General features: G+C 37.3%; 1 protein-coding gene and 1 long non-coding RNA gene across 2 annotated transcripts in view; one reads left to right on the forward strand and one right to left on the reverse strand.

The window, feature by feature from the left end:
- Positions 1-3117: 3117 nt before the first annotated feature.
- On the forward strand, positions 3118-4751 carry LOC147761303 (uncharacterized). Its single transcript, XR_015334901.1, has 2 exons — positions 3118-3335; positions 3748-4751. It is a non-coding gene; the product is annotated as an uncharacterized LOC147761303 (long non-coding RNA).
- Positions 4752-22585: 17834 nt separating this feature from the next.
- Positions 22586-27960, reverse strand: part of LOC106177362 (reelin) — an 84547-nt gene continuing 79172 nt past the window's right edge. Inside the window, exons 55-60 of the mRNA XM_087015990.1 lie at positions 27678-27832; positions 25660-25876; positions 25246-25363; positions 24126-24304; positions 23619-23730; positions 22586-23389 (exon numbers count right to left, since the gene is read on the reverse strand). Coding sequence (XP_086872116.1) covers positions 23637-23730; positions 24126-24304; positions 25246-25363; positions 25660-25876; positions 27678-27832 — 763 coding nt within the window. The 3' untranslated portion in view covers positions 22586-23389; positions 23619-23636. The remainder of the gene's footprint in view (positions 23390-23618; positions 23731-24125; positions 24305-25245; positions 25364-25659; positions 25877-27677; positions 27833-27960) is intronic.

Raw genomic sequence — 27960 nt, forward strand, 5'->3', positions numbered from 1 at the left:
CCAAAATGTGTATTTCTGCCACTTGTCAACATGCCACAGATGTCTGGAACCATGAGGGAGCATGCCATCAGCATGCTCAATGCTGGCTTGTCAGTAACAGAAGTTGCAGCATGCCTGAATGTACATCATTCCACTGTCAGCCGTCTGGGAACACGCTTCAGAGACACTGGTAGCATTAGGAACCACCCTTATGCACCATGTCGCCCAACAAACACCTGTGGAATGTTCTGGATCAGAGTTTTCAGCCATCATGTTCCAGCTCTCGAAAATGTTCGCCAACTGCATGAAGCACTCCAGGAGGAATGGGATAATATCCCTTAGGCCTCTATTGACAACTTAGTGATGTCCATGCGCCGCTGGTGTACTGCTCTGCACAAATTTAATGGTTTCTGTGAACTCAGGATGTTGACCCCCATGGTGTATTTGATGCCCAACTCTTGGACTACGCATTTAAACTTCCCCTAATGCTCTCAAAGTGATGTCTATTTGTCGAGAAAAATATGCTGTTATTTTTGGCTATATACTCTTGTTCCATATATGAAAATAAATCTACATATTCTTTCGTGCGTTTATATTTTTGTTCAGTATATATAGTTACATTCCTTATGCGCTAAGATAATACAGAAATAAGCATTGCCATGATGGGGAAGGGAAAGGGGTGGACGGTTTTTGGGGGAGGGTGGCTGCAAACAAGGAAAACCTTATACATTAGAAAAGCAATTGTATTGTTCTCGAGTTTGTGACATTAGTATTGTAAAATTGATTTCTAACCTTAAAAAAATAATGATTTAAATAAATAACTAAAATACAGAATGATTAAAGAGAATAAATCATTTTAAATAGTTTAAATCATTCATGAAGAATACAATAATAACACTTATGTATTATTAAGTAAATGGTATCTAATACAATAATATAATATGGTGAACTTATTACAAACATGGGATAAACCAATTAAAATACAAAAAAATACAAAAATATGTCAAGTGTTCAATATTATATTCATTTCCAAAGAGTCACATATTCTCCCTTGCAGCAAGGTTTAAGTTAATGGAATCTGTCTCCATGCTTCCTGTGCAAGCTGTAAATATCTATAACTTTTAAGAATTCTGAAGATGGTGTCCAAGGAAGCCTCACAGAGTTATTCACTTTCAGACATGAACCCAACTTTCAGGTTATTTGTTCAGAGATATTTTAGGTTAATATAATAATGTACCTTTGCTTGCATTTAGAGATTCATTATGGTATAGAACTCTCTGTTTACGGCTTTGCTTATCTCTGGGGTGCTGGATTGGCACTGTTTGATCAGTTGCCATTTGTAAACTATAGTTTCAGCTACAGTTAGTGTTAATTTAGTACATCACAGCCACTAACTGTTGATAATGCTGTGAATAGCTTAATTAATTAATCTTATAGCATAACATGCATTACCACATGTGTAATTTAGCATACTACTGTACATATGTAAACATATATATCAATGTATATCCGTATGTATTGTGTAAATAATGTAGTCTAGTGAGCCTGCAATGTATTCATATAATTTTGTGCTCAATAAACTTATTATTATTAAGAAGTCCCTTTTTTAAAATTTGATGTAATTTTTCACCATACTTTGTCGGGGCGATGAAGTTAGTGCCTAGTGTCAGTTTCCAGTTTCGTTTTTCAAAAACGAACTCGACAACCAGAAACTAGTATCGTTTTTCAAAAACGAACATTGCAACCAGAAACTAGTGTCGTTTTTCAAAAACGCACCTGGCAACTAGAAACTAATCTGACAATAGAAACCAGAATCGTTTTTGCGGACGGAAATAACAGTGGATGGAGGAAGGGGTGACCGAGTAACCTCAACTGTGGAAGCGGGCAGGGCGTTACGGTCTCCCCTCGCCGTGTGAGGAGACCGAGACGACCGCCGATCATTGTTTACGACGCACAGGCCGCCGTTAGGTCTATAAGGGACACAGGCAGCCTTAAAAGCGGACGTCGGGCAGGGTTTTATGGTCAATCGATCTCTTCAGCGCACAGGTTAGCCCCTGTGTGTCTCGCCTTGTTGTAGGGTGGAATAAGTTTGGTTTTATTATATAGTAATAATAATCAACAAATCTGGCTACTAAAGACTAATCGTCGTTTTTCTTACATTGATTTGCTAGAATTGTTTGATTGTGTGTGGTGAGGGGAGTGTGGGATGAGGGTGAGGAGGGGGAAGGCCCCCGATCCTGATGGGGTCTCCCTTTGTTGTTTGAAGCATAAATTTTGTTGAATTTTTCAAAAACGATTCTGATGCCCAGAGACCATTGTCGTTTTTCGAAAAACGATTCTGGTAACCAGAAACTAGTGTCGTTTTTGAGGAGAAAAACAGGAGTGGACGGAGGGAGAGGCGACTAGCGTCTGCGGCGCACAGGAAGCCTTCACCGTGGAAGCTGTGCTGAATATTACGGTCTCTCTCCGCCGTGCGCTGACGACCTCCGATCGCTGCCTACAATGAAACATTCTAGGTAATTGATAATAACTTGAACTGATTTTTTCACAACATGTTGTAGATTTTCTTTATGAATTTCGCTCAGTTAGTTATATGCAATTAACGGTTACTAAAAGTGATTTAATGAAACAATGTGCCGAACATTTTCTTTCAGAACAAAACAAAAGAAACTTGATATAATAAAAATGAAGACCATTTCTTAAAATTATTTTGCTCAGTTTTAATGTGTGTGTTTCATTTGTGCATAAACAGTTAAAATATTAATTCTGTAAATTCATGGAAAATTACCCATGGATGTAACAAACAAGACAATTCAATAAACTTGAACGGTTTCCTTTATAAGTGTCCATGTATGTTTCAAGAAGTAGAAAGAAAGAGAGAGAGAGAAAGAAAAAAATATCAATAAACCTACAGTAACGCTGTACCACAAAATTGAATGAAAATCCTGTCTTTTCTATTACATTCCCACCCCAGTTAGTTCATTCGTCCTATGAAACCTGGTTTATATGCCCAGTCACGCAATATCAAGTATGTTAACTTTGAAAATGCGTTTTTATTTTTATTTCTGGTGTGTGTGTGTGTGTGTGTGTGTGACTTCATCAATCCCTAATCGTCTTTTAGAGACGGAGACCTATTGTGCCTTTTCATAAACCAGACGATAATTCGAACCTAAGCGTCCGCACGGAAAGTAGGTGACCTCTTCTTCATTATGTTAGTCACGTGAGGGTTTTAGTGACAGGTGCTCAGATAGGACCAAGGTCATAAGAAGATGGAGAAGAAGGATGTTCCCTGTCATTTTACTGCTACTGCCACATGTAGGTCGAAAAGATGGCTCTGAACCCTGCAGCAGTATCTCGTAAGTTCCGTATAGATGATAAAAAATATATTGTAGCATTTCTTAGTTTTGCATCAATCTTTGAGACAAGCATGTCTAAGTACATACTTTCACACAGTGAATACTTTACAAGATATTTTCCGGAATGGTGCACTCTGTAGGCATAATGACCATGGGGATATCTAAGTGACGTAAAGGATATTTTCTCTTAGCTTCCCATCAATGCCTTTTGGGCATCCTTTTGTTTCTGAAATCATTAGTTTTCCTTAAGGGTTCAATGTGATATATATATTTATATAATTTTAAAGCTTAATTGCCATTTGTTAATTAAGGATACTGACACGAACGGTAATAAACATTTAATGACAGTGTACTGTTTTATCAGATCTTTGTACATTGTTTTATGAATGAACATTCATTCCTTTAATTCCAGTGACTCCAAGTACCGTTTACGAAGATACCAGAAGCGTTCTACTCAGAGACACGTGTCGTGTTCGACACATAAAGCCCCACACCCATGCCAAGATTGTCACCTGTTCCTACGTTTGTCTGCTCGTTAATTTGCAGGGACGACATTTAGTGCGGAATGTTGCGTTTGCTTTTGGTTGTAATATTCTGATCCAAAACCTGTATCAAATTAAAAGTCGAACAAAATGAGCTTTTTTATTTATGAAACTTCTCATAGAAATTAAATCCATACTAAGCGTCCTCACCGCATGGTGCTGGTTTGCTTCTTTTGGTAATTGTATGTCATAATACAGTGCTCTATCTGATCTTGTTGTTATAGGGGTAATTTATGTATACTTTTGGGTCGGGGTTGATACCCGTCCCATTTCGAACCTGAAATGTTAGATTTGAAGTTCTTATTTAAGTGAAATAATGTCTGTATAAAAAAAGATAAAAGTGTTGCTTTAAAATAACATATATTAATTTCCAAGAAGAGAAAAAATTTGTTACTGAAAATATGTGTGGGCAAATCTGCAACTTGACACTTCCTTGTGAACTTGAAGACATACTCTTATTCATTTTAAATGATGTTGACTTCCGGGAAGAAAAGACATTGCAATCCTATTACGTAAAATGCATATAGGAAGCTTTTAATTATATTTATCGCGTGTTCAGTCGTAAAAGAGGAAGAGCTGTAAATCTTCAAAAGACGCTGTTAATAGAAGGTATTACACCTTAGAAATTCCAACATTATTTATTGGGCAAAATGTGCAACGTTACTGCAGAATTGTCTACATGTACATGTGCTATAATGATCTTTTAACAATTGTGAATATGGCACTGTGGCTGTGAATAAACTTCCTCTGGTCCTCGGTGTTTTCAGAGCTGGGTGGAGACCAAATATCTGTTTTCTGAAACAAAGTTAAACCATTGGGTGGGGTAAAGATTGTCATCCGAAATAAAAATTAATTTAATATTGCAGTAGTAGAATGAGGACCTTTGTTGCATAAATGATAAGAAAACTGTTCCTATAGTTGACGACAAAAATTTTCCGGGATTGGGATCATTTATATGGCGTTTAGGACTTGTATTACAAAACAGAAGTGTCGAAAAACAAAAACGGGAAATAGACTTTATTTAGATATTGTTTGCCCATATTCTACTAAAGTGTGTATAAACCTTAATACTCTGATTGGTTTGAATTTCTAAAGCGAAAAACATGCCTAAAATTTGCAGAGGAGCTTTCTAATTAAAGTTGTTCTGTATTTTTATACATTTTAATTTTTTTGGGAGCAAGGGGTGATTGAGAAAGGTAGGCTTGGTAAGGTATCAGTCCGGCATACCTGTGTGTGTTGTGCTTATTGTCATCACTGAACACCGAGAACCAGAGTTGATTTTAAGTGAATGTGAAAAGTCACTTTACACTAATTTTTGCGTAACCTTTTCAGTTTTGTTTGTATATTATTCTGAGTTTGGTTAATACTTGGATAATCTTGTAAACCGTCCATGTCTTTATGTCGCTCCAAATTCCCATGCTTTGCAAATGTAAATTTTCATTCACAATTACGCTATGTATGTTATTTATTTTCGGATTTATTGCAAAAAAAAACAGTTTTAAAAGTTTTAGAGTGGCAAAACAACCAGGATCTTACAAACATGAAGACATTTTGGCTACTGTTCAGGTGTGCAAACATCAACAAGACGACATACGACAAGGTGGCCTTGCGTGTGCTTTAGTGCATGAATGATGCTTACCGCAGATTATTTGCATTTTTTTACATTGTTACAACCTCTTAATTTGGACGGAAATGTTTTTGGTGGAATTCAAAGAAGACAAGGCACTTATGTCAACTTTGACAAAAATTTGCCAAGTTATATTTATGAAAAAATACATTTTGTCTATGATCAATTCAATTCTTGTCTTTCAAATGTTACGATCTTGAACTTATTTTTCATAAATCAAAGGCTTCCGTCTTTAAGTAACAATGTTTAAAATGTATAAAATCTTCGACTTGTTTTATTTACAGATATGTACTGTCTTTGTTTGTTTGTTTGTTTGACAGATTTTACTTTGTAAAGTTTTGTGCACAAAATGTTACAATTTCATTATTTTAATGCTGTAAGTATTTAGTTTTGACAATAATAAATTTAAAAGTGCTAAAAACTTGCGAAAGTATTTCCCTGGCTCACCTCGAGCCCTATATCTCCCGTTTGCTCTTCTCCCGTCTTATACCTATTTGAGCTACTGACTCAACGTATTTTACTACGATCGTGGGACTCTCTTGTCTCAGTTTAAATAACTCATTTGGATTTTTTTTTTTTGCAAAAGGTAGTTAGCTGGGACCTAGAGGCCCCAGGTTTCGAACACGGGTCTTGCTGGACCCGAGTCGTGCGTGCTATCCACTCCCATAAGTGTTTCTACCCCTGGTAGACTTTTTTATAGTAACTAAAGGGAATTTTAAAAGCCTTTCTAGAAAAGAACTTTACATGTTCCAAGTACCCGAATCGAAACCCGACCCTTAGAGTTTCACTGGGTCAATGAAAACGCTAAGCCATTTTGCATATAATTGTAAAGTTTTTTATTTTGAGCAATATAAACTTCCACTGATGTTTTATCATATTGGTAAGATATATTTAAAAATATTTAAGTCATTTTAAGTTTTGAATATCCATACATTTAACAAAAATGTTGATATCTGCATTAAGACTCATTCAAGTTTGATTTTATAAATAAACTATCTAATCGACTGCTTGACTAATGTTTGATCTTGTTTTAAAATTAAACAAATTATTTCAGATAAGAATGACAATCAGATTTTTCAATTTCATTTTTAACGAAAACAACGGCAGATCTACTGGTAGTACTTGTTTAACCCTCCACACAATGGTAGGTAAAATTCGAAGATTGTCAAGAATTTCAAAATATAACACCTTTCCAAAAAAACATATGTCTCTGCCATTGTTTTTGTTTCATTTTAACCATAAGGTTCTGTGAATTTATTTTAGGATATGGCTTTTTCCGACAATTATTGCTTGGAAGGAAAAAAATGTTCCTATGTTTTGAAAAAAAAATCACCACAAGCCGTTTGTGAAATAAATTTCAACATTTACCAGTAACTGATAAGTTCAAATAGTCTTCAATGGGGAATGTGAAAAAATAATCCCCTGCAGAAATTGATTATTAAAAAAGCATTTAAGCAATTGCGACATATGTAATTAGCAAACCTAGGCAAAATGGAGGGACAAATCATGGTATCACTTATACCACCTTGCATTTATATTTCAAAGTCCAAAATTTTGTAACAAATGGTTTGTAACTTTCTGAACATAAATTAATATTCTCATACGAGAACATAAACATCGCTTCTGCATCTGCTGTCCGATATGCAGAAGATCCTGCGGAGATAGAATTGTTAAAAAGCAGCAGAACTTTGAAAATGGTAAACTTTGGATCACATGACCGTTCCCTTCATCTATATGCAAAAGTGAGGTCTGTTCAACAAATTAATACCACAAATACAAGTTAATTATATTAATTAAATATTAAGATTACAATCCAGATGAACAAATTTCGATTACAAAAATCGTTCAATATATCCATGTTCTTTTTATGGAAAGTTTAACAGGTATTTTTGGTCTAGCTAAAGCAGGTTGCCACTACATGTAATTTTCGCAAATTCAGTCTTAAATGTGTGAACTTAATATACTCCATTAGTCAAACAAAATGATCGATTGTGACCCGTACAAATGACACTTTACACAACAAGACAAGTTTTCAAGCTTAAAGATTTTAGAAAGATCCGAGTTTTAAGTACCTAGATTTTAAGTCACCCTCGCTATGGAGATAAAGTTTTGTGGCTTTCACAGGTGGCAATTGAATTATAGAAATTTGTAACCCCAAATGGGGTTTTCAGATCGTAGTTTTCGAAACGGTTTTTGGATAAAGTAAATCTAAAGGGAAAATTGCCTTCAAAATAAATAATTTAATTCCAGGAATTCGAAGCAAGTGAAAAATTGTAAATGCTAAGTTCCGAGTGACGAGTGAAAATAAAAAAATGTGAAAATTCTTAGTCTTTTGATAGAATTTTGTCAACTAAGCATTAAACAATTTGCGTTTTAATTATGTATTACTTGCTAGATCAATAACTTAAGAGTGCTTCAGTATTATTTATTTCCTTCAAAGCATTTAAAGGACATAAGTAACATAAATGACCAAATGTGCAAAATTATGTGAACACAGTTTTCAAGGTACCTTGCTTTGCGCCTTTTGATGAAAAGGTCAAATTGAGCTTCATTTGTGAAAATGAAAAAAGTTTTTTCGTTTTTGGACATTACATTTTCATTGAAATAAACGCCTAGTCACAACTTGCTGCCTTGCTGAAGAATACCGCGAATAGTTTTACAAAAGTCACGGAGGCAAACGCGGACTGATAGTTATAGTAAATCATGTTTTAAGCCATAAGAGGCGGTTTTATTCTTTGGCAATATAAAACAAGTTTTGTTAGTTATGACTACGCAGTGTAAAATATGCCTCGTTTTGATTCTTTACAATAGGCTTTACATTTTGGAGGTAAAAAATCATGGCATATTCCTTTAGACAGAGCGTTTTTGATTAGACAAGATGATATTGGCATTAGCCATAAATAAGAAATAAAATTATGTTCAAGCATTATTTGTAAATTGGCGTTAGCAATTCGCCCCTTATGCCTTGAACATGGCTGATTTCATAATCAGTCACGCAGAAAGCAGTGTTACTATTTTAATACTAGATCACATACTCCAATGGATCGAAATATTTAATTTTATGGTGTTATTTGTGAAAACATGCCAAAATAAGAAATTAGAGTATATCACTAAATCTTTATCTTGTTATTAATTTTCAATTGTGACTATTTTGCTGTACTAAAATTATGACACAATTTCATTACAAACCATGCACTCACTAAAGTCAACAGCCAAAATTTTAAAAGAGACATTGTACAGAATTTTCCCCATCTAGACTATTTCGCATGTAAAAAATACTGCCACTACTTATTCTACCGATGTAGTTTAAAATTCTCTGCAGTTAACATGAGGCACAATTGCACTTTTCGCTGCCATAAGATACGTGATGAAATAAAGGAAGCATGGAGGGCAAAAATGTCACTTGGGGAAAATATTGACAAAGTTATCGACAAATACCTAAAACCTGCCTTAGAGCGTTTCGTTGAATCGGTTAAACCTGAAATATCCACTTAGTATCCTGATCGCCTCGCATCCATACCCTGGTCACTCAGAACTGAAAAACAAGTGACATCTCTTCCAAGGGTTCAGGTTTCAAATGGTCCATTAGGGTAGGAGGCAGGAAGAGCTAGGAAACCGCCCTTACTATTTAGTAGTAACCATAATTTAAAACACAAAATTTGATTAACAATGTAGTAAAATAGTAATGCACAGAAGGCTTTTGTTTCCTGTATATTTCAAAATAAACTAGATTAAATTAATTAAATTAAGCTTCAGACCCTTACACACCCCAAAATAAAATTGCATTATGTGGGCCACTGGCTATCCTTATATGGTCTATCGCATGCTGAAATCTGAGCAGTTTTAGCCGGGTTTGACAAACATATAGCGCCATCTAGAGGAGTACAGAAATTATCTGCTCTGCTGCATTCTGTAACTTAGCATATTGTTTTAGTGTGTGTGTGTGTGAGTGTGTGCATGCACTTGCGCGTGCTTAATCTTCAGCACCACAGAAATGGCGATAATAATGCCAGCGATCTGGCACATACAACAATAAAGTATTGATAGTCATTTATGAGAAAAACACCAAAACTTTAGGACTTAAAATATTGTCAACCAGAACCATACGGGCTGTTGCCATAACTGTTAAGAAAATATAAAATAAAATAATAATTGAAATGAAAAAACAATATATCTTTTCACATTTATCGGCATTGATATACATGTATGAATACCCCGTGTACACTGATGATACTCAGATCTATACTTGCTGTGGCATACATAATAGAAAGCATTTAAGATTATACTTAAAAGGACAGGAAATGGATGCATGCAAATGCTCTTTTGCCTGAAGCAACCTGAAGCAACTCACTAAAGTTGAACACGCCAGTGCGGCTATTAGATATTTTAATCAGGATTATATTGTGATACGTACATTTCAGGCCCTTTAAGAAAAAAAGTAGCAAGAAAAAGTCACTTATGTACTCAAACATCAAAGTGCTGTCGTGAGAGAGAGGATGATATGCGGCTATTTTCGCAAAACACAATTAGCGCTTCGTCAAGAAGCCACCGGGCATCTATGTAATACTGTATAGAGTTTTTCTTATCTTTGATAATGGACAATTTGGTGCAAAACACCTGCTACTGGATTCGGAAGAAACATATATATATATATATATTCCAAAAAGTGTTCAATCGAGATACAGTATGTGTCTTAACCTTTTTATGGTGAGGAAACTTAAGAAGACGTTTGACCTCAAAAACTGGGTGTTTTCCATATAATTTATTCTAGTATGCATATCATCGTGCAACCCTTCTCAGTGCACCATCTGATTCCGATCACCTCACAGTAGAAAGCCAATTTGGTCCCTCGGTTGTCCTGTATACGCCCGCTGTCTCTGAGGCGAGTTCACAAATACTGTGTACTCTGTGTTTATGTCCTCATGAACCTCAGTGAGACGGAATCACTCTTCAATAACAGGCGTGTCTGCAAGCCATTCCATATTTCCTTAGTAAAGTGCATGTTCACCTGCTGCGCACATCATGATCGGTGCATTTCATGCGATTGAAATATCAAATACAAAATAAATACACTGTAAACTGAAAAAACTTAACTTTTCAAAGAGAAGGGAAGTTTGTTTCTGAATTTTAAAAGAAGAAAATCTAAAGGAACACAAGGAGAGGCTTGTTACTTGAATTAAGGCATTCGAGGCAAGTGCGTCTCGGCAAAAATATCTAGTTACTGAAGCTCAATTTGTTATTTTCTTTCGTTGGGATGAGGGACGATTGACAAACAATCTTATTTCTCACGACAGACAGGACGCTGTAAAAGAATATATAGGACCAAACGAGTTTTAGGTAGCGTTTGGCTGCACTGGATTAGGAATGCAATGCCGACGTCCACATGGACGTTCTTGTAAATGAAATCAAACGTTGTCACATGCTTTGGCCGATTTGGTGGTACCTTTCTCTTCCAGCTTGGCATTGCTGCTGCCCACCTTATCGTGCTCGCAGATCAAAACAATATAATTCTTTAATGACAAGAACATAAAGCAACTAGATTGGCAAATTTTCTGTATATCTTAATTCCATGGAGCATTGTAGGGGTGTTCTGGACCGTGCTTAAGGACGATAGAGGCTCAGAAAATGAAAGAGCTGAGACAGGTATTTCTCTAGGGGTGGTCTTATATCTCAACCAAGCATACATCAACAAACTGGATTGAGCCAATGCTTGGAAAAAAGATGGCGTCACCCGGGTTCGTGACAATTTCAAGAGATACCATCTCTGTGATGCAGACATTAGCATTGCCTTTTAATGAACCTAGTATTCTTTTCTCAATCCATACTTCCTTGAACAAGACGTATTATTGTCAATAAATAACCAACTTTGTAATTGAGGACCACAAGGGAATCAAAGGAAAAAATTCTTCACATGTACAATAATCTGAAGAAAGAATATGAAATTATGATTAAAACACTACTGAGATGGTTGAATAATGCATTTTGTCTTTATTTTACTTCTGTCAAAAAATCACATCATTTCAGCAATATAAGAGTGCAGATATTTTCGATTGCTCATAAATGATTCAATATTACCGGTCAGTTATCAGTTGAATTGATACAAGACCAAGATAGACCCCGCTGTTAGGTTTCTACGGAATAATTTATGTTACTATAAGGTTTTGTTACTTTAAAAACCCATTCTGTCATACAACTTTATGCACAACTACAGATATAAGATGTGAAGTTGTCCTGCATAAGACACGTACATAAATTGAATTTGGAGGAGAGATTGACTGTACTTGTAATCAATGATAATGGCCACAGTTACTGAGAAACGGAGACACCTGTTACCGACCAAAGACCGCATTACGTGTACATTGAACGAAAAGGCATGTTAATATACACATGTAATTCCATCACATCTGTTTTTCTTCGATATGTGTTAAGTATGGGACAAGAATAATCAAATGGTAACATATATGATACAAGAATAATCAAATGGTAACATATATGGTACAAGAATAATCAAATGGTATTTAAAAGACTAGGGGATTTTTTTAATGGGATGTGGGTACATACATAGAAACACACTTCGCTTAGACATCATATTTAAAACAGAACCATAATTAGCTAAGGACGATAAAAAGATGGGAAATTACTGGGTTTATCTCGTTTCGTTATAGGTCTTTTGGGGGGGATGGGTGGGTGAGAAAGTGTACATCGAAAGGTGAGGAAGTTTAAGGGGCGGGCCTGTTGTAACCCTTTTTCTGGGATCTGTAACATCAGGATTAAAGTTCAGTTGCAATCAGAATGTGTGAATAAACCCAGATTCGAAAGTCTGCATATCTTAAAGAGATGGGGACGTACCTCAGTCCACCTAGAAAGCGTTTAACATTATACTGAAATGGACAGGAAATGTGTGCATGCAAATGCACTTTTGCCTGAAGCAACCTCTCAACTCATTTAAGCAGTCCCTTTAAGAAAAAACATAGATCAAAGTGCTGTCCTGAGAGAGAGGCAAAAAAAAAAAAAAACTTAATTAGCGCTTTGTCAAGAAACGGCCACCGGGCATCTCTGTAATACTGTATAGAGCTTTTGTAATCGTTGATAATGGACAAATTGGTGTGAGACACCTGCCCCTTGTCTTGGAATAAACATATATATACGTGTATATTTCAAAGAGCGTTCAATCAAGAAATGGCTGTTGACCGTCTATGGTGAGAAAACTTAAGAAGCCGTTTGCCTCAGCTTGCTCCTGTCATAGCTGATGAGATCAGGTATATATGAAGTCTGTACAGTTCGCATGATAATTTAAATGACAAGATTAATTGCTAGTTACCATTCATCCTGAGCGCCAGGAGTTCTCTTTTATTGTTGCTGTGTTTCTTTGTTACCTCTAATACTGGGGTGTTGTCGATCTATTATTGTATATTATTGTCCGACCTTTCTCAGTGCGCCGTGTGATTGCAATCACCTCACAGTAGAAAGCGAATCTAGTTTTTCAGTTGTCCCGCACATAACCGCTGTGATTGAGGCGAGTTCATGCGCATAGTAAAATTATCTTCCTTCCATGGGGTAATCGTAATCAGACGACCTCATTCCATAGCATTTTGGCTTTAAAACTGAACGCTTCAGCTGTTTACCACACGGTTTTACGTGTGAATATTGGGTTTGACCACAAATTTATGGAATCAAAGTCCAAAGAAAGTCTTTAAACCATACCAACATATAACCATAGACAAATTATCATTTCAGAAAGTACGTGTATATATACATAGATGAGAGACTTAAATTACAGAGATCACTTTTCTGAACTAAAAGTATATGAGAATATTGGTCACATGGCAATTCAAAGGTATTATCGACTAGAAAAGGCACGCAACCATCTGTGTTTTTTCATTCCTTTTTGGTAAATAACGTCAACCATGCATTTATTTCAGAAACCATGGCTTCGTGGCGGTTTTTACAGTTTCGCGTAGACGTTTTAATTGTACTCCTGGGTGTTGTCGCAGATGGAATGGTCCCAGTAAAAGGGATGAGTAGCGTCGGTACAACTTACAGAACGACTGACACGGTGTCAGAGGAGGACGGACGCTTGGAGAACTCCAAAGCTAATAGAAGTATCGGTTTGTACAGCGCCGAAGTGTTCACGACAGTTGTTTCAGACTGCCTCAAAACCCACTTTTCTGGTAATGGGCAGTATACAGGGGAAAATCTGAACAGTTTTGGTCAATGTATGGTGGAATTTTGTAATGTTGGGCATGGAGATTCTGGTTGCAGGTCGTGGAAGCACTTCACGTCTCCTTGCGGACGATTATTCAGTCCACAAAGAACCATAGGTGGGGAATACTTTCCCAATGAATTCTGCCTATGGCATATAGAGGTTCCTAAGAGCTACATAGTTAACCTCACATTCGAAATTTTCAACTTGGTTTTTCACGAGGATTGTCCATATGATTATTTAGAAATATACGACGGGAATACTACAGAAAGTGCATCAATTGGGAGGTTTTGTGGCAGTTTATTTCCTTGGCATTCCTATTCGTCGACTTCTTTTATGACAGTCGAATATAAGACCGATGACCGACATGAACACCAGCTGGGATTTAGCGCATTTTTCACAGCTCTGTCATCTAGTGCTTGGAAACCTGTGAAGGCTACAATGAACTCGATTTATATCAACAAAACCGGTATATTGGAACATTCTTTTGATACCGTTACATTCGTGTCACAGTCACATTTTTATCATCACTTTTACATTAAGACAGATATAGGAAAGGTTCTCAACATGGCCTGGGTGTTGTATGCAACGACAAACGACTCGGCAAGTGCTGTACGCATTTTTGACGGACCATCCGAAAGAGCAAAGCAAATAATTCATCTCACGTCAGACTCTTTCCAAACCATAGGAAACACCACCGCCAGAACCCATCAGCTGTATGTCATCCTTGAGCAAAGCAGGTCCGTCGCAGCTATGTTGTTTTCGGCAACTTTTGCCTCAAACTGGATGCAGCCGTGTGGCCAGACCTCAAGCCCAAGGAGCTCCCATTGTATTCAACAAAGAGCTAACATGCTCCAACTGGAGTACGTCAGCCGTGCTTCCGAATACTTGCACTACCATGTTGATTGGTTTGAGAGTGGGCGCGGTGAGTTAACATACGTGTCGCATCGCTCTGGAATGGTCGTCACGTATATTGACAGGTCTGATAGCCTTGTAGATGACAGACCCGTAGTGCTTATGCCACAGGCAGGACAGTGCCCCTATGCTGGCTTGCTCCTGTTTATAGACGGGTGGGGAGACAATGCTTCTTTGACGATCGGACCCTTGTGTACACACTTTCGGGGAATAAATATGCCTTACCAATCTTTATATGTTGTATCGTACTCTGTCGGCGGACTTTTCGATGGGATGACCAATGGAAATGCTATTTTTTATGGACTGATAACATTCCGAAAATACCACGAACCCATACAGGATGTGCTATTTCATCCTTACCTTGATTTTAATCTAAACGCATCGGAGTTTGGTTATTCTAAAGTGATTAAAGGTCAGTTCAACAACGGAAGTTATGGAAGAAACTTCACAAGGAAAAAAGCAGAGGTCAATATTTTCCTGACAGAGAAACTGACATTAAAAGATTCATATTATCGGAGGTTCTTGTTTGTGTATGACCTAAGTCTTCAGGCGCCAACAGACACGATTGATGATTTCGATATAACCATTTCATCGGATGCAGTAACAAGCAACCCCTTTACTGTTACCTTCACATCTTATTGGCTGCTTAGTAAGGTTCAAGTTCGATTAATAGTTTGGCGTCCCGATCACATCATTGATATACCATTTATCCAACCTTACCAACGGACTGAAGCTTATGTGACTGATGACTTTGAGACCAGTATGTATTACTCTTTCCCAGGATCCAACCAAACCATTCGCTTCCGAGTTTTGTTGGCAGATTTTGTTGCATTCGAAACATTTAATTTTAAAATTGCCGTTTCTTATAAAAATTTGTATGACGACTGTTTTAGCCATTCGTACCTTACTCATTTCTTTAAAACATGCGGTATTTTAAATACTCATTGCACCGTTCCTTCGGCGAAAAATGGATCCAAGATCTTGTCACAAAAGGCATTCGGAACTCTATTCAAAAGTGTTTCTGACCGTGAACATTTTTTGGCCTATACTATTTCTTTTGATGATACAACTCAACATTGTTTCACCAGTAAAAAGGCAATGTATGGTATCAAAGAGTACTATCCCTGTGATGACCCAAGTGGTGACTGTATGATATCTTATGTTTTTGGGACACAGGACCCATTCGTTTGGACCAGCATTTCAAATTACAGATTTCTTTTCGAATTTTACCGACCAAATGACGACAACGATTTGACTGCAATGAGTGGAGCCTTCACGAAATATGCCTTAGATATAACGGACGGCTTCGCAAGCAGCATGGCAGAAACGACAAATTGCACAAACAGTAAATTCGGTGGAATCGAATATCGTGGCAACTGCTACAATCTTCATTTCTCCGATGACAAGATGTCATGGGCACAGGCAAAAGATCAGTGTTCGCAAAAGGGTGGTTTCCTTGGGATGTTTCACGACAACGCTGACCTCGATTATGTGAAGAACGCATTGGCGAGGGTTTGGATATCCGACCTCTTTATCAGAAGACGCTCCCTGGTGTACATCGGACTCCGCAGTGGGAATGTAAGTAGACTAGCACGGTATGCTATCGTGTATATCGGGCTCGTGGACAGAGCATTGTTTAATACATTTCATTTTCTGTGATGGCAGAATAGACATATTTGCATAAATTATAACCCTGTTTCCAGTTAAAAGACAGTAAGTAATAGACAAAAAAACAGTATTTGAGACATGTACTTGAAAACAGGAGTGTGTACCCGTCTCTGGTGTTCAATTCCAACAGCAAAGTGCAAATGTAAATGGAAAACGTTATAATGTTAAACGCTTTATTATCAGAATCCTTAAAAACATTTATCTAAAAATCGAAGCTCGAGAAACAAGTGACTCTTCCTTACCTTATACTAAAATTTACATGGGTAAGTCCCATTGGCAATGTTTAAAGAATACTGTATTCGTTTAATTGTGGATTTTCTCATCAAATTGCGTGCAGTGATAATTGGTGACGACATTTCCCAGCTTGCCAAATTTCATCTAGCTCCGGTACTAATGATCAATAATTTTGTGGGGGACTGAAACCCGATCAATCAACTACAAGAATTACAAATGTTTATCATTTGATACACTCTTCTGGGAAGTCCAACTGTAATAAATTACCACTAAAGACTCGATTTAGAGAAAAAAATACATGTGGGGTTTGCAATGTTAATCATTCTAGCCCTATGTCATTTGAGACAATGAATACATGCCACCGCCATTGTGTGTCCAGACGGTTGATTTATTGTCATGCTGACAAATATCGTTTCAATGTCCCTATGCGATTCATTCAGTTGTGCCCTGCCAAAAATGTATTCTCTGCTGAAAATGCAATATAAAAAGTTGTTATTTTACCATGCCGGCGAAGAATCCGTTCCTACTGCGCACTGACGGCCCCACTCCCGTGTTCCTCAAGCTAAATATGAGCAGCCAGCTTCACGACATTTTCAGCACAATCTTACTTTCAGCACAATCTTACTTTCTCCGTTCTCCTTTATTAAAGACTTAAAACATGTATTTGAAAATATTGCCGTTGTAACACATCCATGACTTAGAGATGGCATTTTCCTTAACCGATACGAATTCCAATATTTAATAAGTGAAAATTTGTTTTTAGGATCATTCAACTATGTGGCCCGATGGAACAACCGGGGTTACAGATTGGTACGATCCAGAAAAATCTAAACCCCACTTTGAAGGAAAGTTAGCCATGTTGCAGCTAGACTCCACGACGCGTACCTTCTTCGATCCAAACATCAGGCAACCCTTGTTTGAAGAAGGCCGGAGATGCACCATGATGGTTTTCACGTCTCCGCGCCTGTCTTCAAATTGGGTCCAAATTCCGTGCTATCTTCCCATAAATCACACCAGCGCTCTGTGCATGCTCTCATTGACTGAAAAGAAAAATGGTACTGAAGTGGTCAATTCAAACCTAACGGAATCTACCCCTACTGTTGGGGTAAAATTAGAAGGAGACACGACCTCCCTCAAGGCAGTGTTGTCGTCAAGGACCTGTCCAGAAACGTGGTGGTTGATTGACAGACGTTGCTACGGATTGGTTAACATGACCTTGACTATTAAGGAAAGCGGGTTCACTTGGACCAGGTCCAGTGACATTTTCATAAATATTGAACCAGAAGAGCGCAAAAAGACCTATTTGACGGCTGAGAGATTGGCGCGAGAACTTTGTCACAAACATGGCTGGCGATTTGGTGTTATTGACAAGGCACGTGGACAGTTGCTTGCAAACATCTTGTTAGCTTCCCGGTTGCCAACAGATAAGACCACGGTGATTGCGGAACCCGACTATGACTATGCTAACTCTACCTGCATATATGGCACTTCTGTTGCGTACTTTTCTCATATCCTGCACGAAGAGTACGCCGACTTTGGCCAAAGGTATGAATTCCTAACTCTTCCGATTTCATTCTTCCTAATTTTTTCGACCATAAAATTCTTAAGTACAAGAAGCGGTTAGTAGGGGTAAGGGGTTGTTTCCACCTAATTAAGCTAATGATTAAATATTTGCACACCAAAGGGTCCCGGTTTTGGTGAAAATCTCCCTTTCGCCCCACCTTTTACCCCCTCTCTCCTTCTTTTCTCTATCTTTTTCCTATCCTCTCTCTCTGTCTCCCCTCACAGGGACGCAGACTGAGCAAACGGCGTGGAAAGGGTTTTGAAGGGCTATATATATTGGAAGTTGGGTATTTGTACCGACTATGGTGCTCCTTTAGCATTGACTGCTAACACTAAATAAAGAAGTTATATTATTTGTGGACTGTATATCTAAAGCACTAAATTCGGAATAAATTTCATTCGTAACGGTAGAAATAGGAATTTAGATTTAAACAGATCGCAATTTTTTGTACAATTCTGGATAATGTATACCATGGTGACAATAGGTAAAATTGTGGGATTTGCAGGCATTTTTCCCTTAGTTACAAGTATCGTATGTCTTGAAGAGTAACTTTTTACAGTATAAACCAACTTATGCAGCCACAAACCCTTTGCACGTTTGATCATGTGCTTCTGCATATGCTTCAACGATTACTATGCAAAATCATACGAACACGCCGTTTCTTTATGCATTTCAGGAGCCGACGAACGTGGGAAATTATTAATTGCACCCTGCCAAACATTGCAGGTGAAGACATCTTCTTGGACAGCATCAAATTTGCTCTCTGTGAGAGAGACCTGACCAAGAGTTTGGACATAAATTGTAAAGCATCCGAATTCTTCCACGAGTGTTCCGACGGCACGTGTATTTTGAAACACCACAAATGTGACGGTGTAAGAGATTGCATCAACGGGGATGACGAATCAGGTTGTCGTGACTTGCATGTCAAACAGAACAGCGAACTATCTAAACTGGGCAGCGAATGTGGATTCCATGGATTTCCTTGCGACAACGGACAGTGTATCCCTGTCTCCAAATTTTGTGATTTCTACCCGGACTGCCCCGATGAATCAGATGAGAAATACTGTCGGCACCCTCCCTGTGACCCGAACCAGTTCCGTTGTTTTCGTGGCCAGTGCGTGCCTCTACAAAACCGCTGTGACAGAGTGCAAGACTGCCTCGATGGCACAGACGAACAGGGTTGTGGTTCTTTGCAAGAAGACTGCAACGGTTTCGTATGCTTTTCTGGGCACTGCTTGGCTGACCGATATATCCGAGATGGTGTCTATGATTGCCCTGGAAATTTTGGAGAAGACGAGAATGCGACGCAGATAGCTTTCTCGTGCAAGACTAACATGGTTCCCTGTGAAGATGGCAGTAATATCTATTTCTGCCCTTGGAACGCTTGCATTCATGACATTCTAGGAGACGGCACTGTTGCGTACTGCAGAAGTGGCGACCATTTAAAAGGGTGTCAAGACATTCCTTGTTCTAGCCAAAATCTTTTTAAATGCCCCAACTCATATTGCATAAATCTGCACAGTATTTGCGATGGCGTCCAAAATTGTCCTGGTGCAGAAGACGAGCAGAATTGCACGACACATACGTATTCATGTCCAGGTGCTTTTCGCGGTAAAGGAGACGGGTTTTGCGTACATGTGTCAGAACTTTGTGACGGACAGCAACACTGTAAGAAAAGTGGGGACGACGAGAAGTTTTGCGGGCACGTGACCTGCCCGCAAGAATGCAACTGCTTAGGGGAATCGATGCATTGTGTTAATAAGGACTTAACATACATACCCACGTATTCTTTCAACCTAAGGGGGCTGATTCTTTCTGGCAATCCCCTTGAATTGTCAAACAGAACGTTTGATCAGCTAATATACTTGGTCAAGTTGGACATTTCAAATTGCGGACAACAAACACTACCAAAGAACATATTTCGAGGGCTCCATAACTTACGTGATTTAAATCTATCTCACAATTATCTGACAGCAGTTGAAGGGCACATGTTTCAAGATATGCATTTTTTGACAAATTTGGTCTTAACGAATAATCCACTTGCCACAGTTTTAGGTTATGCATTTATTGGGTTGCAGTCTTTGCAACACTTGACGCTGGCTAACATGATGATTAATTTTATTGATGCAAATGCCTTTATAGGTCTAAAAAATCTAAAAACTTTGGATTTGAGCCATAACAATTTGGATACCCTTTACGACGGGACTCTGGCTCCTTTTGCATTTTTAAACGAACTTAACCTCGAAGGAAACCCTCTTGCCAACGTAAACGCCAGTGCCTTTTCAATTTTAAACGCGGACCTCCTATTTAAAAGTGGTTTAGCGAGGTTGTGTTGTATAGCTAATCAGGTGATGAAATGCACGCCTCAGCCTGCCGGTCTGGTCACGTGTTCGGACTTGATCTCCGATGTTTTCTTAAAAGTGGTCATTTGGGTTTTATGTTTGGTTGCATTGTTAGGTAACCTGGCAGTTATTGGTTGGGTTCACGTCAGAGGGTCTCAAAGGAATGATATGGGTTTGGTCTTGGTTGTTTTTGTGGCGCTTTGTCAGGTCCTCTCCGGCACATACATGCTCGTTTTGGCTGTGGTGGACCAATTGTTTCGAGGAGAGTTTTTCCTTCACATTAACAATTGGACACACCATTGGTTGTGCAAATCAGCGGCGTGCATTCTGAGCGTTTCCATCGGAACCACTATGTACCTTATGGTTGCAATATTGGCAGAAGATATTCGTTTATTGCTTTTTCCTGGTGTGAAAATTCCAAAGAAAAGCTACCTGATTTCGTCGGGCATGGTAGTTGTTTTTTACACTGTCCTAAGCGCAATGTCAGTGATACACGGTTCCGATAGATCGAGTTTCTGTACTTTATTTGATCACACGAATGAAACGACCGCTCCGTTAGACTGGTTACTGATATTTTTTAACTTTCTCCCTTTGGCATTCCTCATATTTTTGTTGGTTGTTTTGTATAAATCGTGGTCTAAAATCAGAGATTGGGACATCGAGCAGGATGCTTATACTCGTTGGACACAGGGTTTTGTCTGGATTATTTTTTCATTATTCGCGAACTGGTTTTCAATTTTGATTGCCAAGTTATATGAAAGTGGTGTTGTGTCTGTTGTAGATTATGAAGGAATTCTTTTACTTCTTGTCATGCCGGCGAGTCTCACGCTAAATCCGTTTGTTTATGTGTATTGTAAACCAAAGGAACTCGAGCATCTCGCAGGCAGGAGTAGTGACAGTAAAATCATGGCCCAATCAACAGAAGTGCCACTTACCCTCCGTGAAGGCAAATTTTCACTGACACAAAGTGGAACTTAAAGTCCCTGAGACCTGGTAACATAGTTTTGTCACAACACATTTGGTTATTGTTGAGTTGCAGATTGCTCTTCTGTACCTGTAAATCTTGAATAGTCAATTAGACCACATACCTTTACGATGGTATTTATAAGAAAGGGATATATCTGCTTGATGCACGGCCGAATAGTGAGAAAAAAAATGCTCGGCGGAGGGGCAACTGTTGAAGGTCCACAATACACGCGGTACATGTAAGCAGGTGATTTGCACCTTATGTCATACTGATCATTGAAGGGCTGACTACAGGAAAAGGAAAAGGAGACTTTCTGAAGATCTCTAGCTCAACAGATGATTCTAAAAAAGCACTAAAAATCAATCTTTTTTAAAAGGTTTTATGGTTGACCATTTAATACTTTACAGAATACTATAACTGGAGATTTTCTCTTCACTTTTAATACCACTACTTTTTAATATAAATTAATCCCTTTAACTTTGTATTTTATTTGTATTGTATTTTATTTGTTAAGTCTGCAAAACACATTTTTATGGATTTTAGACTCTAGATAATATATTGTTATAAAACCCCTCCCTTCCCCACAGTTTATTATATAGGCCCTATGTATCTTTGCATAAATATTTAGTTACATCTCTTATCCGCTTAGATAGTGCAGAAATGAGAATTGCCATGATAGAGAAGGGAAAGGGGTGGACGGTTTAGGGGGTGGAGGGGTGCAAACAAGGAAAACCTTATACATTAGAAACACAATTGTATTATTCTAGAGTTTGTGACATTAGTATTGTAAAATTACACGATTATTTTAGATGTGTCAGTAAAAGTTATATTCTAAAAACTACTTAGTCTGTATTGCCATTGATCCGTGCCTCGGACTGAACTTAAAGATGCATATTAAGCGAGCATCTATGCCTTACTATTGCCGCTAAACTGGACCAAATGCCAAATGCCACCATAAATTTTCAAATTGCAAGCGACCCTGATATTGTTGCAGATATCCCTAGATACATCTATGGGATGGTTTCTTTGTGCAGTTTTAGCCACTGTTATATTTTAACTGCACTAAAGCCCGTTCTTAATTAAAATAGTGCAGTATCAGATCAGAATCTCCCACTTTACTACTTCACCCAAATCCTTTTTCATAGTCAACATCAACTTATAATAACACAACCATTACTGACAGAAATGTAGTTTTCCTTTGTCTTAATCTCAGTGGTTATCCAGTGCTTACAACAATGAACATGCTACAGAGTTAATGTATTCCATTTTTTGTCATAAATAAAAAAGCAGCTTGTCAAACAGGACACAGGAAACAAAGAGAAAATTTTATCTATTTTTCATATATTTACTTTTCTATTATGATCAGTCAATAAATAGTCCAGATGAAAGATATTAGTTAAAAAAACATTTATATATACACATGTCTAGAAAGATAATAGTTAAATAGTTAATAGATAATATTAATAGATAATAGTTATTGATATTAATAAATATTAATAAATAGCTAACAGTTAAAAACATTTATATATAAATTATTGTGAGTGGAAAATTGATTTCTAACCTTAAAAAACTTAATGATTTAAATAAATAACTAAAATACAAAATGATTAAAGAGAATAAATCATTTTGAAAAAGAATACAAGATTATAGAATACAGAATACAATATTATAGTAACACTTATGTATTATTAAGTAAATGGTATCTAATACAATAATATAATATGGTGAACTTATTACAAACATGGGATAAACCAATTAAAATACAAAAAAATACAAAAATATGTCAAGTGTTCAATATTATATTCTTTTCCAAAGAGTCACATATTCTCCCCTGCAGCAGGGTTTAAGTTGATGGTATTTGTCTCCATGCTTCCTACATGTAAGCCGCATATTTCTGTTCTTAAATTCTGAAGATGGTGTCCGAGGAAGCCTCACAAAGTCATTCAGATTTATGGATAACAAAATCCTCCTCTGCTCTGGAGATACAAAAACCTAAAACAAAATATGTACAAGTAAAATTACAAACAAAATCAATAATTACCAATACCAATAATACTATCCACAAAATTAAGTTTTTTTCTATTAAAGATAGAAATGACCTTCAAGTGAGGAACTGTAGGTAGGGTCCAATTCACACATTTATTGGGATCATTACTGCTTTATGGCATGATGCATTCACAGCAAGCTTCACTAATTTTCAAGTGTAAGGGCACATTTTTACCTTGCATGCTGATTGTTATTACCCAGGTGACAAGGACCTATGCCGCTGCCTGTGCTGCCACCTATTCCACTGCACCCAAGCAGCATCTCTTAACATTTCATCTTGGCGAGTCCTAAAATAAAAAGGGAAATTTGGGAACTACCAATCATGACATACATCAAAAGATAGGTAAAACATACACCTTTTATCCCTTCACCAACGTAAAACATCTTGTATGATATTATACAATTATAATGGAAAAAATTAGTATTGGTTGCCACCCCAATCTCTTCTTGATATTCTGGATCCACTAATGTGTTTACTTAATTCTATGACAATAGAGAGCATCCAACATAACCCATGTGGCTTTTTTTATTACTTTCTGTGATGAAAAAATAATGCTTCACCTGCATAACATAAACCCCCACTTCTTGCAAGTTCTTACACTTTTTGTGTTCTCATATTATTTCTCACACTACTGTTCATCCTCATTTTAAACCATCCAGAATATCTTCCATCACGTCTTACATGATTATTTCCACAGAGTCGATGGCCCACTGGTCATGTCCCTTCCCATCATGCAATGGCTGCCACCACCGGAACTGCATCCCTAACACTTTAGCATCTGTAGGAATGTCATAGGACACTCTCTTTGGAGAAAGATAGTTCCGTGGGTCGTGGGAAGCCAGTAACATCCAATTGAGCCCCTAATGTTAAGAAGCAACAAGTGATATGTTCATCTAAACTGTATTTGCTGATATAAACCAAGACAAGTTAGTGTTTTCTTTTCTTCCTTTCTTTTTTGACAACTTTAAAATTAACTGTTAATGATTAGTAGCTAGGCATGGCAGTATTATATCTGTCAGTAGTCACAATGATCTAAAATATCTTAGTTGGCAATATATTTTAATATTATAATTTTACTTTTTCATCCCTATTATAAAAGTGTCAAGCTTACCAGTAACAGATTGTACAGACAATGCAAAACATAATTACGGTAATATGTCAAACAATGCGACCAAGATTAATTAATTAATTTCATGGAAATGTCAGTTTGGTCGAATTGATTAAAATACAGCAATGGAAACCTTTGATATTGTCGGACTGTTAGGGGCATCTGCCGAAACGTCCATCTTTCCGGAAGTATTGCATTTTACCGGAAGTGTTACGCAAGATAAGCCGCAATTTTCGTCTAACACATGTTTCAGGCATGTTTTATCCTCCTTTTGAAATCTTATTTTGCTGTGTACAATATGTGCTAACATTACTTAACATATTAATGTATTATATTTATCAAAAACACTATCTGCCAACAATCTACAATTAAACAGTGCTATTACTATCAACCTTTTCTATTTCATTATCAAGACCTTAGACCCATTATAATGGGTCACTGTAAATTAATAAGATGAAATACTTACACTTGTACATATATCAACACTGTTGTAATAACTATGGCACAAGTTTTTACCTATTCCATTTATTATATATTGGAAGCACAAATTTACTTAAACAAATACCCTGTATTTTAATTTTTAACAATTCAAACCCATTAGTCAGGGTTCCTTCATATCATTATTACATAAAGAATGCCTCATGTTTCTCTCTGTTTTCTGACTTCTCCCTGTCTTGCCCATGTTCACTTTACCTTGTTCTTTGAATACTGAAGTATTACAGACTTTTCTCCAATGTTGTCCTTATTCACTTTTATGTTACATGTATCTGTCTGTTTTTGACTTCCAATTTGTAGAACAAACATGATCTTGCTACAACAGAAAATAAATTTACAAAATCAATTATTTAATTTGTAAATCAACAGATAATTATGAATAATAATTTTTAAATATTTACATGAATAAAAAGGGGTGTAAGAAAAAAGTAAAGGCATAGGAAGAAAGGGTCACTACAATTCAACAGATAAATACTTTGGTTTAAATTCTGAATTTGTTAATTCAAATGTAAATTATGCTGCAATGCTATTTTATCTTTCTGCTGTGAAAATCTTGCATTTCAGCATTGGGCGGATGAACACATGCTCTCTAATCATAGGTCAATGGTTTACCTAGCCTTAGTTGTGTCCATCTCTGCAGTGATAGCTTGCCTCAGCCCACATCCATTGAAATACAAGTTACTGCCATGCCCCAGGGGATGGAGAGGGCCACACCCATATCCCACACCCCCTCCATCCACTTGTGGCCAGTACCCAGGTTTAATGCTCTCATCGAAATTATCTGACATGTGACTTAAGAGGAGGCTTCTGCTTGGCTGGCAGACACGGCCTGAAATTGCGTGTGACACTATCAATAAAGGGCTAGTGCTCTTAATCTTATATTTTTACCAGTATGACACTTTAAAAATATGATATAAAAAATGATGTAATTTTCATCCACATTTTAAGAATGCTGTACTTTAAAACTGACATCTACAGTATAGATATTTGAGAGCAGTCAGTGAGATTTTCCCACACTGGCCAGTATCAAAAGTATGCTCAGCTCCCTTACCAAAATATCAGGCCTGCTGTAAATATGCAGCAAATTTGCCGCAAACTGCAATTCCTCCTTGCAAATTTGCTGAAAATTAGCAGCAATAAAATTTTTCTTGGTAACTTCTGCAGACATGTTGCCACAAACTAAGTTGGCAAGAATATTGCTGCAATATCATATTCCTGCAAATGTTTCATTTTGCTAAGGGAGTGAAATTTTGTACTGAACGTTATAATATATTTCAAAAAAATAAATCTGGAAAGACCAGTGATTGGGAAGGAACGCGCCATTGCGCCATACGCGCATAGAATCGTAACTGGGCGCATATAAAGCCCTGTTTGTGCGACATAAGGGCGCGTGATTTTGTTATACCTCGCGTTTTTAAAAAGAGTCTACTCGTCAATAAACTAATCGTCAACTGATTAGCGTATTTTTCCTCTCATACCTGAAGACGTCTCAGGAACGAATTCGGAAGCTATCGAACGCAATCCCCGAAGTTTGCCGAGAGCAATGAGCACATCGTCCCAATAGATATGTTAATGAAATAAAAGCTGATATCTTATTGGCCAATCAGTTTATAGGTCATGTTTATCCAATTAGAAGTAACCTTGCTTTTTGTTCTGAAAGCACATGGGATTTTTTTTCAAGCAGCACTTTGATGAAGTGAAAAGAAAAATGCCGCCAAAAAAGATTTTTAAAATCTCGCCAGACCAGCCTACATTAGTTAGTTTATTTACTTCAACCGCTTCGTCTAAGGGTCCGTCCAACGTTCAGGAAGAAGTCTCAAAGGAGACGGGGGAAGAAAATGTACCAACTTCTGAGAGCAGCGCTCCTTGCACTACGACGAGTAGTAGTGACACTGACAGTAGTGTTACTGCTAGGGCTAGCACCTCTCACTCTCAGGTCGCACGAGGTTTCCAACCCGGGCCGATGGCTTCAACTATGGCCCTGGCTCCAGTACAACTGCGAACAGTGTAAGAGTTAAGATTCTTGGGAGTAAGATAAGTTGTGAGGATGCACTGAATGTGTGGCACAGGAAAAAGAGATTACTTCATTAAGTAATGAAATCTCTTTTCAGTAAGACTGATTAATAAGTACTAGACAGTATGTGAAGACAATTTCATTTACATTTTCTCAGTTTTGAGTAATCAAGGTTTTCAGAGATCTAGATTGTTTACCTCTTGTTGATGGTTTCATCAAATAAAAACCAATTACTTATGAGTATTACATGTTTTCTGATCATTTTGTTTTTTCATTTAGTCTTCAAATAAGTTCAGTAAATAAGGCAATGTAATGGTTTTATTGAAAAAGACAAATAAAAGTCTTAACTAAATAAATATATTAACAAAGTTTAACTGCAAAACCTTATCATATTATTCCCAAAAATATTGATACAGATATTTCAAATATATTTGTCATGTTTAAAAATGGCCCATAAATGTCAAGCGATGGCCCATTGATATGCAAATGGCCCATTAAGGGTTACCCAGGAGGGGCCATTGTCCCATGGGTGGTTTGAACCTTCCCAATCACTGAAAGACATGTTGAAAAACAGTTCCCTATCCCGACACAGGGTGCCCCCTGAGTGAACACCTACCAAAATTCCCATCATCACACTGACAAGTTTTGTTAAGACAGAATCCACGGCCTCCACACATTTCTGGACATTTCTCCCCGATGTATACATCATCTAAAGCCCAGGCAACTGCTGAAGTGTTAGTATTGGTTTGGACCCAACGAAAACGAGTTGAGCTAAAATATATATGATCATCTTATTAAACATTCTTGCATACTAAATAAAAAAAAAAATAAATAATAATAATAATGATAAATAAAAGTAAAATGGCGAAAGGGGGAAACAAAATTTTCTATAAAAAAAA

The sequence above is a fragment of the Lingula anatina genome, chromosome 6 (genome assembly GCF_051362555.1).
Source record: "Lingula anatina isolate TDL-2025a chromosome 6, LinAna3.0, whole genome shotgun sequence".
Classification (NCBI taxonomy): domain Eukaryota; kingdom Metazoa; phylum Brachiopoda; class Lingulata; order Lingulida; family Lingulidae; genus Lingula; species Lingula anatina.